The sequence below is a fragment of the Pterocles gutturalis genome, unplaced genomic scaffold (assembly GCF_000699245.1).
Source record: "Pterocles gutturalis isolate BGI_N339 unplaced genomic scaffold, ASM69924v1 scaffold26438, whole genome shotgun sequence".
Classification (NCBI taxonomy): Eukaryota; Metazoa; Chordata; class Aves; order Pterocliformes; family Pteroclidae; genus Pterocles; species Pterocles gutturalis.
In genome coordinates, this window is record NW_010126402.1 from 12,480 (window position 1) to 31,399 (window position 18,920).

General features: G+C 38.8%; 1 protein-coding gene across 1 annotated transcript; it reads right to left on the bottom strand.

The window, feature by feature from the left end:
• Positions 1-881: 881 nt before the first annotated feature.
• On the bottom strand, positions 882-18,768 carry TIMM23 (translocase of inner mitochondrial membrane 23 homolog (yeast)). The gene is made up of 6 exons (XM_010078985.1): positions 18,718-18,768; positions 15,602-15,695; positions 15,294-15,378; positions 12,923-12,981; positions 10,291-10,401; positions 882-1,343 (listed from the first exon to the last, which is right to left on the bottom strand). The coding sequence occupies exons 1-6, from the start codon at positions 18,766-18,768 to the stop codon at positions 1,228-1,230; spliced, it is 516 nt and encodes a 171-aa protein (XP_010077287.1). The 3' UTR covers positions 882-1,227.
• Positions 18,769-18,920: the final 152 nt, after the last annotated feature.

Below are 18,920 nucleotides of genomic sequence, written 5' to 3' on the forward strand. Positions count from 1 at the left end.
GAGCCATTTCAGAAGTAAATTCTTGTTTTGCATTAAGTTGTCTACTTACTGCACCAAGGTTCTTGGTTTTCCCTTGCCCTGCCTTCACATTGTCTCAGACCTGTTTAATTATTTAAAAACTTAAGGAATGAGATGGAATACAGTAATTGCTGAACTGAACTAACTGTCAACTTACTGTTTAATCTACCTGCAAACAATGCTTGGCAAGTGGTTTAATTTTAACACTGGAGAAAGTGTAGGTTCATCACGTCTTCATTCTGCCAATGACCTACAAACATTACATGTAGGTTGTCACCAATTAAAAATCCTGTACTAGGCAATGAGAGGAGTATTTATACTGCTTGATTTCTAACTGCTGGCTACATGTGTTGTAAGATCCTGGAGCACTCAAGTGTTTGATAATCCAGTGGTGGCTGCTCTGCATCAGCAACTGACCTTCATCCAGAAACAAACAGTTCCTTATTAGAGTGGAGCCAGCCCTTGGTATGCCCCACTATCACCGGCCTTCAAGAGACAATCAGCCTGTTAGCTCACACCCAGTAAGTCCCCTCAGGATTTTATCATATTAGTCCTTCAAAACAAAACTGTAAATAAATAAGAGTTTCTAGATGTGGCACTTTTTGTCTTATCAGTAGTAGGAACAGCCAAACACAGAAATGGCATTGCATAAGTACCACCCTTTTTTATTAATGATGACGTCCCTTTTTACAGCTTTCCCCACGCTGTCAGGATAATAAGCCTTGCCCTGCGCCAGTTGCTACTTGAGGCTCCTGCTGGCTCCTACTGCCCCGGCGCTGGCTGGTCGGGCGGTGCGCTTTGAAAGACTGCTGTGAACAGCTCTATGGACACAGACTTTATTATGCAGTGCTATCGTTGTGGTACACGCAACCAACACACCTGATAGCATTGCAAGTACAGCTATGGGGCTTGAGTGTGCCTTGCAGCTCTGGCCTAGGGCTGGCTGGTGAGTGTGCTGGGGAAACTCTAGCTTGGTGGCCACTTTACTCACTTGTTGGTCCAACAAATATTGTTGCCTTTCCAGCAACTGGCTGTCAGGAAGGAAAGGGCCAGTCCAGCTACATGATGTCAAGAGGTTCCTCCCAGCACAGCTTCCTTCAGTTTCACGCTAATTGTAAATAAAATAGGAAGGGGCACCAAAGAGATCTTGCAACTGGTTTGACTGGTGACTATGGAAGTGTGATCTCTGTCCAGCGCTGGCTGCCCTGCTCAGAGGGACTGCCGGGTTATGGAGCCCTTCATGTGCTCCCAGTTGTTATAGAGAGCATAGAGGCCAGTAAGTGTCAGACCCGCAATACCACCTCGTGCTATCCCACGCAGTCCACCTGAAAAACAGATTAAACGCCATTAAAATCATATCCATCTAAATGGTCAGCTACAGCAACTTCCAGTAAGCTGTTCAAATCCAGAGGCATATTAATGAAACACAGCTTTCCTTTTTTGAACAACTTTCCAGAAAGGGTACCTGTTGTAATTCTATGCTCCCCTCAAACCTGCTGCCAGGCTCAAGAAAGGTCATTCCTGATCCTGACACTAGTTCTGCTGGTTGACTTCCTCTCAGACTACTAGTGCTGCTGCCTGAGTGCACGAGTACAGAACACTTGAAGCCAAGATGGCTTTTCCCAAGTTCTTACTTCATCTATTCTATCTGTCCTCAACACAGGCGTTTACAGATGGATATGATCTCTTCCTGCTTTAAGAACTCCTCCATCTTGGATTTCATATGAGGAATAATAATCATGTTCATCAGTTAGAGTAACTAAATTTTGGGGGAAAGAGAAAGGGCAGGAGGGAAATAAATGAATACAACAGCAGCTGATGTGGACATGACCTTGGGTGCCAGAGATTCATGAAGGCCATCACACAGAAATTAGCATAGCTTTTGTGTCTTTGGAATTTTAAAGTGTTTTGGGAAAAAAAAAATCAAAAAGTAGCTGAAAGGGATCAAGTGGCAAGAATTTACTAGGGCATACCTTGAACAACTTTATTCTTACTATTATTGATCTTCAATTTTGACTTTTCAAAATTGAGTCACACAGATGATGAATTTGTTTTATTATTATTTTTACTGATCCCTCAAGACTTGAAGCTTCTGTAAGTTGTGAAGGTAAAAATACAGGGCAAGTTTGCCAAATACCAGCAGCCAGCTCACCTGGCTGGAGTCAGATGGCGTCACAGCTCCATTCCACTCATGCAAGGGTTGCAGCATACAGGGGCAGAAGCAGAGACTTCTGTTGCTTTTATGAAACAGCAGAGTGTTTCTATTCCTCAGCAGTAGAAAGTGCCTTAGTAAAGCTCCCAGAATGCACTGTAAATGCACAGGACACCTGACAGTATAACCCTCAACACTAGGAAAACTTCAGTGAGCTTGATTCTGCAATGTTTATCAATTCCAGTCAAAGCAAGTTAGGTCAAGTGTACAGTAGATATAACAAGGCCAGTTTCTGCTTACCACTGGGTAAAACCTGCCAGCTTTATCGGTGTAACTGAAAGTGGAATGCAGGTTCCCCACACAAGAAAAGAAATGCAGCCAGTAATCAGTAATTTTTTTTTTACATTATGGGTCATAAAGTTGTCTGACAGAATTGCATTTAGGCCTTCAGGGGGGCAAGAAGCTGCTGGCGTGAGATGGACTAAGACAGCATTAACTGTGCTGTAAGATTAAGTGGATTTCATTGGAGTTGTTAAACCTACTCACGTTGCCCAGGCACATAAAGAAAGCAAGAAGGTGCAGAAGTGATAGCAGAAGTTGGACTTGGTACTAGAAGTCACGTCTAGACATAGCTTCTAGAAACTTCATTGCCAGACTAGCTGTGGCAATTCAAGAGTCCTTTGGGACATAAGCCTTAACTGATTTCACTGCTGAACTCAACAGCTCTAAGGAACAACCTATGTGACTAAATCAGGATTTAAGAACATGAATGTAGACTTCTATTTTTGGTAATTCATCCTGAATTTGTTGCACAAAAAGCTTTTCACATGAAGGGGTTGCAGCTGGGTACAGAGAACTAACCATGTGCAAGCAACTTCTAGCAAAAAGCCACAGGAGAAATTTAAAGGATAATTTGTGGAAAACAAATATTTGAGATACTCTGTAAAAATACTAACTCCTTGTTTCTTTGGGGAAAAATTAATAAAACATTAGTCTGATTTTCTCCAGTTCATGTTAGGAAGGAATTGCTGACAACAGAAACCCCCAAAGAGCCTGGGCTCCTAACCATTCCGGTGTACACGGAAATGCACGAAACATGGAACATCCTCAGAGAACACAGCGCAGTACAGAGCTATGACTGTTCCTGTAGACTCTTTCCTCAGCCCTCAGGTTCAGTTTCTCTCTTTTCCCCCTAAAATTCTACTCTTCCTATGGAAGAAAGATAGGCTGAAAGCTGATCAAGCCTGGTTCCAGACTCTGTGAAGTCAGGACTGTAGGAGGAAGGTATCATCTTTGATTTGGATAGCTGAGCCACTTCTAGCATCCATGCAGACTTGGATGCAGTGCTGCTAGGACACACTGCTCCTAGCACAAAAAATGTTAATATTTTCATGTGCTGAGGTCAGCCAGGTGAGAATGGCAGCTCTGAATCCACTTGCAGAGTGTCAACCACTGGCCCTAAGGCAGTCTTGTAGGTCTTGCAGACTGATTAGGGACTTTGCTGAAGATGTTTCAGTGGAAGTCTGTTTCACGACCAGGAACTAAACTTGTGCAGCTGGTATAGGTGTGTTACTGAGTTAGTGTGGTAAAACACAAGAAGAAAACATGTAAGAAATGTTTCCTACAATGTTCCCTATACCTTTGCTACAAAATTTTACCAGTAATTTGTTTTGTAGCCATTACACCTGGTTTCTGAACTATCCATGATAATTACAAAAAACAAGGGAGAGAAAAAAACTTACATTTTTTTAACTGGTTAGATTTGCATTTGAGTAAATACCTCTAGGTCTGCGGCAGACATCAAACAGTGATGCACTGCAGAATGCAGCCCAGTTGCTGGGCAGGAAATGTTAAGCTCTCTAAAAACATGACCATGTTAAAAAAAATAGAACTGTCTACTCCCATCCCAGCTGTGTTTGCACGATAGAATGTGTTCCCACCCCTCCTCTGCAACCGCTTGCTGCAAGCCTCTGATACCAAGTCTGCCTTGACAAACCCTGCTAGAAACATGGCTGTAAGCCTCTAATCTTGCATGTCTGAGTAAGATAATGTAAAGTTCCAGCTGACAGACATTTGTGAAAGCAGGTATTTTGAGATCAGGCAACTAACACAACAGTTGAGAAGCTGTTATGGGTTTCCAAAGATATATCTGATGCTCTCTAAATGAGAATTTGGTTCTCTGGCTTTAGCTGCTGCACCCTTTCATCAAAGGGTATTGTCCCTCTTCTGTGCATTTAAAACAGGTTTCAGAGTAAGCTATTCAACGACACAGCATTCTAATAGTGCAGCTCTGCACTTCTTCATGGGGTGATCCACTCCTAACACTGAATTTGACTCGCATAGTAGGTAAAACCATTATCCAGATTGCACAGCATAAGGGCAAAATCCTCCATTTAGGATCTTACTGTCTCTATTTTCAGAAAGTGTTACTCTACTATCCTAGGACAGTTCCTGGGATGCTTAAACCAAGAACCATCCAACAGCAAACATAAGAAACACCTTAACTGAAAACCCAGACCCACTATTTACAACAAACGAAAGAAGCATAATAGTTAAGTTGTAATTAGTTTTCTGTCTTCCAGTCTCTTTCTCTCAGATATTCAGAACGTAAACAGTTACTCTTGCTTTAGGCTTTAAAATGGTTTAAAGGGCTTGACTTTTCAGAAGTACAAGGCAACCTTGGTTTTGCTCCAAATTCAAGCACAGTGGTAGCTAACCAGACACTATGAACCACCAGGGAGACATTTGTGTGAACATCTGTGGGTGGTCCTATGTCAACAGAAAATTCAAGCAGTTTCTTCCTCCTACTCCATGAGGGTCATTTTATGAAGTCTTTTAAGTGTGGGCCAAGTCTGTGGGTACAGAAATTACTGAGGAAACCGATAAACTTATTTTTGGAAACAAGATACATTCCAGAAAAGCATGTTCCACTTTCATACTGCTGCAGCTAAGCCAGTATTGAGGTTAAAATACAGAAACAACACAGTTTGAAACTGGGAAAATTTCTTGTAGTTACAGTGTTGTGAAGGCTAAATAAGAAAAACAGTAGGAATTTACAATTTAATTTAAAGGTTTAGAAGAATTAAAGCTGTTGAAATTACTTTGCAAGCATTATTAAAATTCCATGTTTTCTCAGCAAGTTAAAGCAGCAGTACCTGACTGACAGGAGACTACATTAGCTACGGTAAACAGCAGCAAGAACCTTACAAATCCCGGCAGCACTGAGAACTTATTCACTGTTTCTGCTTAGCAGAGCTGGATAGAAGGCAGTACTGCTTTCAGTGGCCACACATTCTTAGATATTAGCCCTCAAGCAACAAAGAAAGCCTCAACAAGCTATTACCTGTAGTGCCTGCTTGTAGTTTGCCCTTATTGCTTTCTTATTTCAGACCCAAAACAAAATCCTTTCACTAAACACCATTTGATTAATAGTCCTATAGACCTGTGATATTAAAAGCAGGTTTCAACAGAGGTTCTTAACTTCTAAAATGCTTGACAGCTCTGAACTCCAAAGTCCAGAAGCAAATCCTTTACTTGCTTTCTACAAATAATGCAGAAAATTAAGATATTCCAGGGCCATACCTGCAGCAGTCTGCAAAAAGCTCCTCTTTCCCCCTCCCCATCAAACAGAAAAAAGAAAAAAAAAAAAAAACACAAACAAACATGTCTGGCCTAAAGATAAACACCGATTCAGCCCAAAGGGAAGAGGCTTTTATAGCTCAAGAAGTAGTTAGCTAACACAAGTGCCCTGAACTCCTACCCACTGAATGTCACAAAACTGATCTTTAGCTCTGAACAGACTTTACTGCTAGCAATAAAACATTTAGCATTTCTTAATTAATTCATAATGTATTGACTTTTCTGGGTTGTGTTCTGAGGTCTTAAAATGATAACTCCTCCCTTTAGCTACTGCTAGCGTGCAATTCCCTTCTCCACTGATGTATGCCATTTTATACCAAATTATGTAACATCTATTGTGTAAAAGGCATGAGACACTCTATCATAGTATCGGTTTCCTATTGCACGGAAGTATAGTGAACAAAACAATTTAGTTTGTCCAGAGCATTACTTTAGTTCCTTTTTTCCCTAACCTCAAGAGAGGAAAAAAATTACCTAAGAAAAAGAACATCTACAACCTGTGTAACCCTCAGATAAGAGATAAGGGTTACTGAACTTTTTTGCTTACTGAAGTCTCTGTTAGCAATTTCAGTCAGAAATGAATGGCTGTCACATTGGGTCAGACCAAAGTCCCACCTAGCTCAGTATCTTTTTCCTGAGTGATCAATTCTGCACGCTTGAGGAGTTCAAGATCCTCAGCCAGCTGTACCTTTGTGATATGATGACTGGAACTACATGCATTTTCATGGTGGAAGGGAATAAGTGACATAGTGTTCAGTGACAATCATCTTTTTGATTTTTACTACTTTGGGACAAAAATGCAATTATGAGAAAACAAACTAAAGAGGCTTGATTTAGAAAAGAGTTTGAAAATGCATGCAAGAGGGCTAAATATTTGCTTGTTTTAAGATATGTTTGTGTTGGTGCTTAGCAACACTTATCAGAAAAAAACCGGCATAACAGATCTTAATTTCTGCCTTTGAGTTGAAGAATAAAGAATTGTATCTTAGTAAATGGAAAAGCCATCCTCATGGACTTAGGATATCAAACTCAAGCAGGACCGACGAAGTTGTAACAACATTTCTACTACATATGCCACTGGCAAAGGAACACAAAGGGTTTTCTTTCAGCCATCACTCAACTTCTACCCAGTACATTCAGTTTAAGTTATGAGCTCAAAACAGCCTCCATGAGGTTCCAAGTGTAGCGTTCACAAGTGAATGCTGTACTCACATTGCTATATTTGGGCTAAAATCTAGTAAGTAATCTTAGCATTAAATTTAATTTCAAACAAATGTGAAAACTAGAGACCACTTTGGTCAAAGGGATCAACTAGTGTGCTGTTTTGAGCTCCTCAAATCAGTTTTACTTTCAAACTCACTTCAACATCAGCTAACCTAAGCCACACGATATGCTGAGATGGATTCCAGCTAACACTTGGTTTATAATGTCAAGGTAACCGTATCTGACTCACTCCAAGGACGACCAGCAGAAGTCTAACTGCTTTAGTCATTTGCAAAGGGGAACTTTCAGTAACTAATGCCACTTTCCAGTGAACAGAGGAGGGCTGAACTTCCACAGTCCTTAGGTGACTCTCACATCTTCTCCCACACTAACTGTGTGCTAAGTAGCCTTGCAGAAAACTGCTCACAAGCTAATGGCTTTAGAACATGGGCATTTTGGAAAGCCTTTGTTGGCTGACCACTGGCATTGTGGTAACAATTAACACCTCTACAAGGTGAAATTGTGAAAACAGAGACCAGTTTGGGGAAACAAACCTTGCCTTCAAAAGGTCTTCCCACTACTTTTCTTTGTCTCTACTCATCACCCTCAGCAAAGGTCTAAACATCGGTTTCAGAAATTCAGTCTAGGCTTTGTAGTCTACCCAAGAGCATTTTTCAGTCCAGCAGGGTTGCTGATGTAATTCCTCTGTCAGTGCTATGTCTAAACATGAACCAGAAAGCCATAATAGAAAAACCTGCCATACTTTATACACTTTCTTAAACACCTTCCTGATCTCTTTACAAAACAGGAATGATGGAAGTGGGAAATCTGAGTGTTTGAAGAGCACTGCCTCCAACCCTGTATCCACCCTTTGTGGATTACAGAACAGCCTTGATTTGAAATGGTGTGTTGGTGGGAGTTTCCAGCCTACACTAATATGAGGATTTATAATAGAAAGCCCTGCCAGCTTTCAAATTTTTCTTTTTTAATGCCAAAACAACATGGCATTCTGTGTAACACAGGAAACGATTACAATCTTGATACAGGTCACAGATGTGAGCTGATAATTTGCACATGGTTTAAATATTCAAGATTTTCTTAGGTAAAGATATATTGACGCTGGGTAAAGGCGTAACTTAAGAGGGAAGCTTTACCATACAGAGTTAGGAAGGGCATTCCAGAACAAGGTGACAAGAGAAAGCATGGGAGAAGCAGCAAGAGGGACAGAGCATGAAAGAAAAAAAGGAAAAGAACATGGGAATTCTTCAAATGTATGTGAATACAATCTTTTTTAGTTCCAGAACTAATCCTTGACCTCTAAGGTCTACTACGCCACTCAAATTTCCTGTATGTGGTGAAAAACATATTTCTTCTGTGTGCTACAGTTCTTATGCACAACACATACTTGAAAAACAATACTGTAATGAATACAGAATTCACTACTTTCATGCTTCTCAGCTCAGTAGATCTTGTGTTACAAAACAAAAGTCCCACTGTGCTCTGGTAAGAAAATTTTTTGTAGTGTCAGATGACTCTGCATGTGACTGGAGTAGTTATCCATGGTTGCACTGTGCCAAAAAAATAGATTACACATAATGCCAGCTCTATACTTCCGAAAGGTAAGGGGGAAGCTTCCGCTGGTGTGTAAGATGGCAGTTCTCCTTCTTAATGATAACTTCCTACAGAAAATGTTAGACATCTGTACTGTTACCCTATTCAGCTGTTGTTGTCAATCTGGCATATCACTCAGAAAATCCCAAGTAGGTAGTTGATTACTAGAGAGCTACATGCTCTTGCAAGATTAAGTGCACAAGCTAGTATTCATGAAGGCTGCTGAAGGCAATTATTTCTGGTTTCAATTAGTCTAGGCCAACAGGTAAACAAGACTTCTCAAACTGTTTCGCCCCATACATAAAGCTGGCCTTCAGGAACACTTCTAAGAAGCTGAGGCTTCGGTTAGATATGCATAGGTTATTTCTAGAATTTTCTCCTCAGTAAAATACAGGTGGATCATATAGCCAAACCTTTACTTAAAACTTACACTTTTTTCCTGTGGTAATGTCAAACAGTGGTACCCAGCAGTCTCTAAAACAGATGATCCCTCTTACCATTGAGCTTGGCATATGTGTTAACAGATGTTTTGCTGATGAAGCTCAAATTGTCTCTTCTGCAAACAATCCAGTAGGCACTGGAAAACCAACCTTAAATCCATGCTGCTCTCAGATAACACTGTTTGTTGGTTTTGACCACTATGCAAAGACTATAGTCTTACCACAAGACAACAGTTCCACAAACAGCTAAGGAATAATTTAATAAATATATTAGTTTCTTTCTGCATACTTCAATGATGTGAATTTGTAAAACTTGTTTACCAAAATCCTTTGTCTTAAGAAAAAAAAAGGATTAATGTTAAATTTGAATTCTCGATTTTCACTTCCTTGAGAGTGAATTTTTTATTAACCCTTATTTGAAAAGTAATTTTGCCTTATACTCTATTTAGAATTGTGCTGGATGAATACCACTGTTTCATTTATGCTTATAGAAGGTAATATCATTTTAATATTTCTAGTTATTGTTGCTTAACCTCAGAAGTAGCCAGCATCAATTTAAGCTTTTTCCTTTTTGGCATTACAAAATCATTTCAATTAGGTGAAAAAGAGACAGTTAATTGCATTGCATCTAGCAGATAACTGACACCTATCAGAGTTCAATATCCCCTACCCTGCACATTGCTCTTTACACAACTAAAACTACTTATGCAAAACTTGCATTTAAAAAAAAATAAAAATCCAGCTGAATTAAATGGGATTCTTTCCAACTTGCAAAGGACTAACAGTAATCATGAGAACCAAATTATGTCTGCTATACACTGAATAAACACTCAAATGTTTACTCAGATTTATAGTTAGATTGTATAAGATACATACCCAGCTCAATCTTAGCTGTGGTTTTCAGGTATAGCAGGAATAAAACCAATAGTTTTTCAAGTCCATGAATGGATGCAGGCAAATGGGAACTACCTTCCAAAGTGCAAGGGGATGGGTGGGGGGAGGGATACACAGAACACAGCTTGGCTGCATCAAAATGAGTTATTACAAATGATTCATCTGATAGTACCTGGAGCTGCAAAAAAACTACATTCTAGTTGTATGCTCCTAGTGTACCATTTTTATGCTGACAATTTTCAGAGCAGGACAGTATTTAGTAAAGTAATGAGAATCTTAACAACTAGGATAAAGCACAAGAAGAGGAAAACTAGAAACATTTTGATACTCTACCAGTGCTTTTGTATAGCATTCCTGTCAAGGTTCCAGCAGCGATGGTGTTCAGGTCATCTTCTGCACCTCGTGATTTTTCAATTATGACTCCAAATGCACTGTAAAGTAGAGCTGGGAAAGAAACATAGTAAAAAATTCAAGTTAAAAAGTCCTATTCTCTGAGACACAAGGCTTACAATCCAGGCTTCGTGTAACTATTTAGACTCTGCTTCTGAAGCAGGTGAATTTAAAGGAGGTGAATCGAATCCTCTGCCAAATCCTGTCTTCGGTGTTTTTTTTTTTCAGACCTATTTTTTACAGGTAATTTTTCTTTCTCTAGCTATAGTTTGGTTATAAAGTATAGCACTCTTCATGATATCTAGTACTGCCTCAAAACATGATAAATACATGACATAAAGCACTGAATGAAGTTTAAGCCCATTCTGCTAGTTGAAATTTTGTTAAAAAAATTTAGAGGGTTTAACTTTGTACTGGGAGGCTTTATACTGTCTTCTGCAGATGACATGAAATTAAGCTCAACAACACTTTCTAGGTAGCAGAGAAAATTGTTGCCCAGGTGTGACTGAGATTAAATGCAAGTTAAGTGCAGCATTCAGATCAAGTTCTCCAGGGCTGAGTACAATGGGCTACATTTCCCTTATAATTGTGCTTGGCATTTGACATTTACAGCTGCTTCACCTCTGCCTGCATATGAAAACTTTGTCCCCAGAGGGCCTTTTGTTTTGAGACAACTTTGGGGCCTGTCCTGAAAAGGACTAGAAAGAGAAATGCATGGGCTTTTAGTATGGATGCATGCACAATCTACGCATTTTGGTGAAGGGAGAAGGCACTCCCATCCTCACCCCTCATGATATAATCACATTTCATGCTGACAAAGAACATTAGAGTATGTAATTTTAAAGTGATAAAGACATCATGCCACTTTAATTAATCGTCCTCCAAGAATTTGAAATATTCTGCTAAAAAGCAGGTAAATGCTTCATAAGAAACCATATTAATGTTATTGAGTTGAACAGTAGCGTTTTTCTCCATTCAGCATAGGCAATGGTATTTTACCTTGTCCTAGTAGCATGTATTATTAACAATGAGGAGAAGGAAGAGCTGAATTCAATGCTTTTTTAAAAATAGTTTAACACAGATGTTGCTACCTCTGTTCAGAAACAGAATGTCTAAATTTGTCAGTAGTGACAAAAGGAATCTTTGAGATGCAGAAATGCTGCACAAGTGAAATATAACGCAAAAATACTTCAGCTCCTTGAACTTCCTTGGTGGCTAGGACAAGGCAGAGCTATACCAAATCCCAAAAGTTCTGCTTAACTCTGTGACTTTGCAGGACATATTTTGTAAGAAAAAGAACAACTTGTTACTGGAATGCACAAACATTTTCTTGAGTAATCTTTCTTCAAACACAGCTGAAAAAACGTGTTAATGTGTCACTTAACCTGGAACCTTGAACTGCAGTGTGCCTGCATTTCAGTTTTCAGAAATGTTTTGATTAGATTTGGAATAGAAAATAAGAAAAAAACAAAACAAAATCCCACCATAAAACTCCCTAGACAATATGCATCTCTTATGAAAAGTGCCATTCTTGCTGTAGTTCAGAATCCCATTTCTAACCATGGCCTCTAGATTATGCCTCAAAAGCTGACATCCGAGTTAAATGTCAAGCTAATCTACTCTTCAGAAAGAAGACTAAAATAAAATGTAATAAATGTAACTTAGCCTATGCTTTGCATTTTTCAAAATTCAAATATATGTAGACTGGGTTATAACATGATGTAATCTGTTTTAAATATTGCCAATTTCTCCTCTAGCACTACTCTGTGGGGCAGTGAGTTCTATCAATCTTCAAAATAATTTCATCAGATTTGGATTTCTCCTTTCAAAGTAACTGAGCCCTCTTTGCACTTTTAAATTAGAGGGGTGGTGTGGGGAAGAAGCCAAAGAGCTTGCATTCTCTTGGGCACTAGTTATTCCACTGACTTTTATGAAACCACCTGAAGTTGTTTTTCTGAGGAAACTGATGTCATTTTATTTCCTGCTCCCCATCCCTCCCCAAACCTCAGTTCACTGAAGTTTCTTTCTCACACATCAGGCTTTTGATCATTTTCTTTTCTCTTTTTTCTAATCTGTATTAGTTATAAGCAACATTTAGATTTAAAGTGGGTGGTATCATAGGTGATTTTTCTAGCTAAGCTACCATCATAAAAAGATAGATTCTTGTAGTCATAATCACGTTTCTCCTACAGATAACATTTTGTTGACGCTTTAACTGGAAGCAGACATCAGGCAGTTGTGTAGATGACCACTGAGTCTCTTAGGTTATTAATTTCAGAAGTATTCAAGTATAAATTGTGAATTAACTGTAATTTATTAATAAGTAATCATTAACTATAATTTTTGGTTATTCCTGTTATTCCATAGCTAGAGTTCATGTTTGTAATATACTAAAAATTTGGGGTTTAATTATAGGCTTTTTGTTATGCTTCAAATTCTATTTTAGCCCTTAATTTCCTTTTCAATGCCTACCGAAACATCCTCATGTCCCAAAGAAAAAAACTTGCTGTTTTTCCTGAAAATTTAGAGAATACACTTTAAACTGTTTTTCTTACAAAATAACATGTTTACTTACCCAGAGATCCCAGAGTGTTAGCCCATAATGCTCCTTGCCTTGTCACCATATTTAGAATTCTATAAAGGAGTTAAGAAGATATTAAAACTTTTATTTCTGTGTTTACATTGAAGTGGTGTTTATGATAGCAGGCATAATGTGTTTACACAATACATTTGATTAATCAAACTGGAATAATGAACCAAAAGCCCTTCAAAATAACAGTAAGGAAAAGCACTCCAACTCAGCAATGCATAATCTCCTCTACTCTGCATGCTACAAATAATAATGCATGAAATACTGAAGGAAAGTATTTAGTCCCGTCAAGCCTACAGAATATCTTTCTTTCTTCTCAAGTCAAACTTGCACCTTACCAAGAATCCCATCTCTTCCTGTCAAATGACTTTCTAACCCTAGTTAATAAATCTTACTGACATGGTGACTACAAGTAGCTACTGAAAATGGCTGATATGCTTATGCCAACTTAACTGGGTAAAAGAGCTCCAAGAAAGAGCTCTTCTAGAAGGTGTAAGCAATACAGCGACCACATGTCAGGGAGCATGATGAGCACCCTGAACAAATGGGGTGGGAAGCAAGTCTGAACCTAAGCAAGTAAGGAAGAAAAGAGGCAATGTTTTGCACTTCCATTTGTTAACCTTAGCACCCAACAAAAGGTAAAGTACTGCAAGTACTTCTGTATGTATGCTTCCAGACTAGCACTGAAGAGGGAAAGCAATTCTTTAGCGCACTTTCAGGGAAGCACAGTGCCACTTCTTTTTGGCATGAGTTGCCTCCAAAACGGTGACAACAGCAGCCAGAAGGAATGACTGATCTTTATCTCCCAGCAGTGTAACACTATCACAGGCACAGTACTGCTCTGGACAGCTGACTACCACTGGAACTTAGTTTATCATTTAAAGCAATGGAAATGTCACACATTATGTTCCTTCTGATTTGAGTTCATTTCTACTACTTTTTCTTATGAGACACAGGCCATTAGCGAGTATGGTTAGGTAATGAACTAAACTATAATGGAAAACTTCATTTTGAAACAAGAGAAGAAAATCCAAGAAGCTAGGGTATTGACAATCTCCCCCTAATTACAGCCCCCATCCCCATTTCGTTAACATTACATTAACTCTGAATTGATGAGAAAGTTCAATATTTTAATAATCATGACATACTGCAAGATAATTGACGACAGGGGACTACCAGCAAAATTCAAGTCTCTTCCCTGCATGTGATTAGGAAAACATGGAACTTAATACACCGCTTCAAGGTGATGACCTTCAACAGGCCTATTCTCTTGAAGGGCAAGAACCACCGGCAGCATGTGCACTGACTGCTGCCACCTGCTGGGCTCAACGCATCAAACTTGGCGCTTAACAACTTGTTTTTGCCTGACTTGGTTCATTCTGAATACATAAAATACCATCTTGTTTATCTGTAACATTAAGGAAGAGTCATAATTATAGTGGAGAATACTTTGGTTCTTTCTTTAATTCTAGAGGTGGTAAAGAAGGGGATGAAAACTATAGAAACAATATTTTAAAAGAAGGGGATGAAAACTATAGAAACAATATTTTAAAAGGAGCAGAACCAGTATAAACTCTACTAGGAAATATTAAACTTCTCTAAAATGTTATTTTCACAGAGAATTCTGGGAGAGTGAAAATGTTTTCCTCCAGTTATTTAATTCCTCTACTTTCCTGTGTCTTCTTCACAGGCACTTATGTTTTCTTCAGTTATGTCTAAACTACCAATAGTTCTAGAAGGAGAAGCCCACTGCACGAAAAAAAAAAGTGTTTCTATCTTTACTGTGTTCCTTGAAACGATCAGGTAAGGTGAAAACATGGGAATGCCATGGGTGTTCGCGGTTGCTGTAACCCAGAACAGAACCATGTAACACTTGCTCAGCAGCACGCACCTATGTTATCCCTACTGCAAATCCAGGCAGGCCCAGCTTCTGCATTTTAATCTCTTCCTGGTTTTGAAAAGTTTGGGAAAGAAGAGAGAACTTGCTCTCAGAAAAGTCACAGCAAAAACTAGCTCTACCCGAATGGGGCTGCTTCTGGGAACACTTCAACATATGAAAACAGTTTTGACTTCGAAGTTGGTTTCTAGTAAATATCAAAGCAGTAATTTATTCTAAAATATTTAAGGCAAGTCAGAGGACACACCAATTGTCACTAATTGCAAAGCAAAAAGCTTGAACTGAACATCATTATAACCAAAAACACTTCATAACTTGCTGAAGACAAATGCTGACTCTAATTTTGTCCCCACTAAAACATAAAAACAGATTTATTTTTGCAGTATATTCAGATCTAACTTTGTACAAGGCTGGAAGAAAACTCTGACACTGAGGTGTACTTTGAGATTAACCACTTACTGCACATTTCTAGGTTTTGACCACGCCATATTCTGTGTCTCCTTCAAGCCAAGTCGCAAACCATTCAGCGCACCAAATGCTGCCCCTAGTTAGCATAATATCAGTTATTACTTTTTAAGAAGAAAAAGGAGTAAAAGGAACAATACTAGAAACAAATACGTAAACAGCTATTTGACTTCAGTCTATACACTGAAGTCTGTTCTCAGTAAGACCAGACTGCAGAACAAGACATTTACAGTCTTGTCAATTACTGCAGTACATAGGTGTTATCTGGACAGCTGGTAAAAGTGAAAAACACAACCACCTACCTGTCATACAACATCCTCCAATGGTAAAAAAGGCCAGTTCAAATCTGCCTCGAGTTTTGTTGGCTCCTGTGGGCAAGATAAACTCATCTGTATCCTGGGGGAAAACAAAACAAACACCTATTTTCCAAGTGTACCTGCTTCAATATGCAAGCCATATTTAAAATTTTTTCTTCAACCCATACAATGAAGAACAAACAGATACGGCCAATGTTGCTAGAAAACTGTTGTCTAAACTAGCACAGAGATAGAACATACTATGTGTATACTTTAATAAGAATGAAAAAAGACTTCAAAAAGATGAACTGAGAGCTTTTTTTTTCCTAGCTGTCCTAATGTTTTATAAATTACACAGGAAGCCAAGGATCTCATACTGTGTGGGGTGTTGGTTTTTTTTAATAACTATTTGCTTAATTATTTATTACATCGTGCAGCAGGCAATACAAGACTCACTGTCCTCTAAAATCTCTCCTGTTGTCTGATTACACAGCATTGTTTTCTCACTGAGCAACCTATACTGATGCAGTAATGCATTAAGGTTTCCCACTATTCCGACACTGAAGAAAAACTGCCTTTGTATTGAGAGAAGTATTTCCTTGCACCAAGATAACTAATCTGTTTTGAAGACACGAAAAAAGAAAGGAATACATTGCAAACTACTTATGATCAGGCATGAAATATGCGAGGCTGGTAGTTTTTCAGTTGAGCATCTTTCTCCCATAGGGACAGGTTTGTGTTCCTGTAAATCAGATTGGTCTCAAAAGCTAGAGAAATGGGCTGACAACTAGCATACCTGTAGAGGTTTGGTGGGCAAAAGCTTTTTTTTCAACACGAAACATTGACAAGATGCACATGTGTAGATAAGGTGCTAAAGCAGTAAGATCTCTTTTTATACTTCTGTGCTTTCCAGTCATAGTAGTGTTCACCCCCCCATTTAACTGGTATGACCCCAAGGCTCAATTAATTGCATTCTAAGGGGTTTTCTTAGCCCATACTTGTCACTAAATGTGGATGGCAATACTGAAGAAATACACAGCTTCTAAAATAGTGAATACTTTATCAATAAACTGACCTATAATATGGTTTGTACCTTCCATATAACTAAACATTTGAAGAAATCCAGTGCATACCCTAGTTAGCAGTTTCTTACAGTTTTCACTCTTGTTTAAAAAGTCAAGATGAAGCAATCAGTCTGTATGTAATCTCTACACTTCTACAGAGACAAGAACCTAGGAAGCCCATCCTCTAGGTTTGTGACAAAGGCAGGCAGGCTATGTTATAATGTATACCTTCTGAAGGTAAAAAAAAGCACTGCAGAAAACACATGATTGTGTCTGCATTAATGGACTAACAAAGAAAGTGGGTTTTAAAATAATGAGTACCACTGTAGTATTCTTAATGATGCGAAGGCCAGGATCAAAATGTCAGATTCTCAACAATAAGGCTGACTTTCTCTGCATTCTGAAAGCAAATGGATGGCCTTTAAATACAGGAGACCCTCACCCCTCCATGCACACCTTCACAGGCAAACCAATTTTAAAGGCTAATAATTTATGTTCTTGTATTTTAGAGTAACAGCTACATCTTTTCCTTGAGTTTTTAGAATCACAGACTGGTTAAGGCTGCAAGGGACCTGTGGAGACTGCTTAGTGCAACCCCCTTGCTCAAAGCAGGGTCAGCTAGTGCTGGTTGCTCAGGGCCATACGTGGGTTTTGTGCATCTCCAAGGCTGGAGACCCCACAGCTTGTCTGGGCAACTTGTTCGAGTATTTTTTTTCAATGTACTTGCCAGTGGTAAACATAAAGATCAGTGAAGTGTTACGTCAATAGATATTCTTAGAACTTTTAAAAGTTACTCATGACACTAATGCCAATACCTTTTCTTTAAAAGGGTTTTTTTTTTCCAAAAATATGTTAGTACATACATGTTATTCCAAAATATGTTACACCATTTTTAACAACATGTTCCCAGATATACCATACTAACGAGATAAGACAACTTTAGAGGGTATTTTTGGAAGGGGTCTAAATAATCACCTAGTGCTTTTTTGACCACTCAACAAAAGCAGGTGAGATAATCATGCTAGTGAATCCACTTCAAACAGAGGCATAGCCCCTGTTTCCTATCATTATGAGAATGTTATGTTGTAATCTTGACTACAGCAGCTTCTAGTGAAAGAGTAATATAAAAAACAGCCCTCAGAACTGCTTCAGAGCTTTCCACTTACAAAGTAAACAGTGACCCAGTGTACCATGAAACAAAAGGCACAAAGATTAGCAGATACTATGCTACTGTTGACCTTCAGTGCTACTTCTGCAAAATTTCATGTTTTCAGCTAATATAAGCCATATATATATATAAAATATTAACTAAATAAAATGATTGACATGCATCCTTACTGGGGTAAATCAAACCTTTTAAGCTATTGTTCATATTGCTGACAAAGGAAAACAATAGGATTTTAGATTATTTTATGTTCCTTATGGTGGCCTAGGGGCCATCTAGTTATGTTAACTAATATTAAGCTGTGCAAGTACGACAGCTACATTATTCTGTAGAATAAAATGGGAAGTTCTACTTCATGATGGTCTCCCTTCAGCTGGGAAATGACATAAGGAAAGTGGTGTGAAATTTACTGCTGCTGTGATGATATCACGTATGATGATAAAGCCTGTATCAGGTCTGTGGTTTGGCTAAACACCTCTGTAAACTGATCGAACTCGGCACAGAAAGCTGGTCTATCAAAAGAGCGGAGAGTTTCTGGCTGCTCTTACTGATTGAAGGGGCTCAGTGGAGGGTGTGACAAATGCCAGAACTTGTGAAAGGATGCATTGGTGCTGTATGCCTTGAAGCAGGGAGGGACACCTCCTCTTTTCAACAGCAGCAGGCTTACATTGACACAACAGTCGTACTGATCCTCTATATTAAAACTGGTTTTCTTCTCCTAGATGCCACAGCACAGCAAGATTTTATTAGGAATGATGCTGAAAAAAATATTGTTGTTTTCAACCGTTCACAAGTTTATTACTTCAGTACACACTATACAGCACTGCAGGATTTTTGAGGTCTTCAAACAACAGAATCCCGTTCAACACAATAAAAACAATCTGCTTTCTCACCTGTACTAGATACCTGGGATCCAAGTTTAAATATGGGGACAAAGGACTCATTCCAGTTACTGAAAGGAAAAAAAAAAAAGTATTTTAACACCAACTTCCCCACTAACAATTTCACACCCAGTAAGTTAAAAGGGGGCAGCCTTTGTGCGTGGAAACAGTGAAAATTCTGCCGTTAAGTTGCACAACCGATTAAAATACGGCAC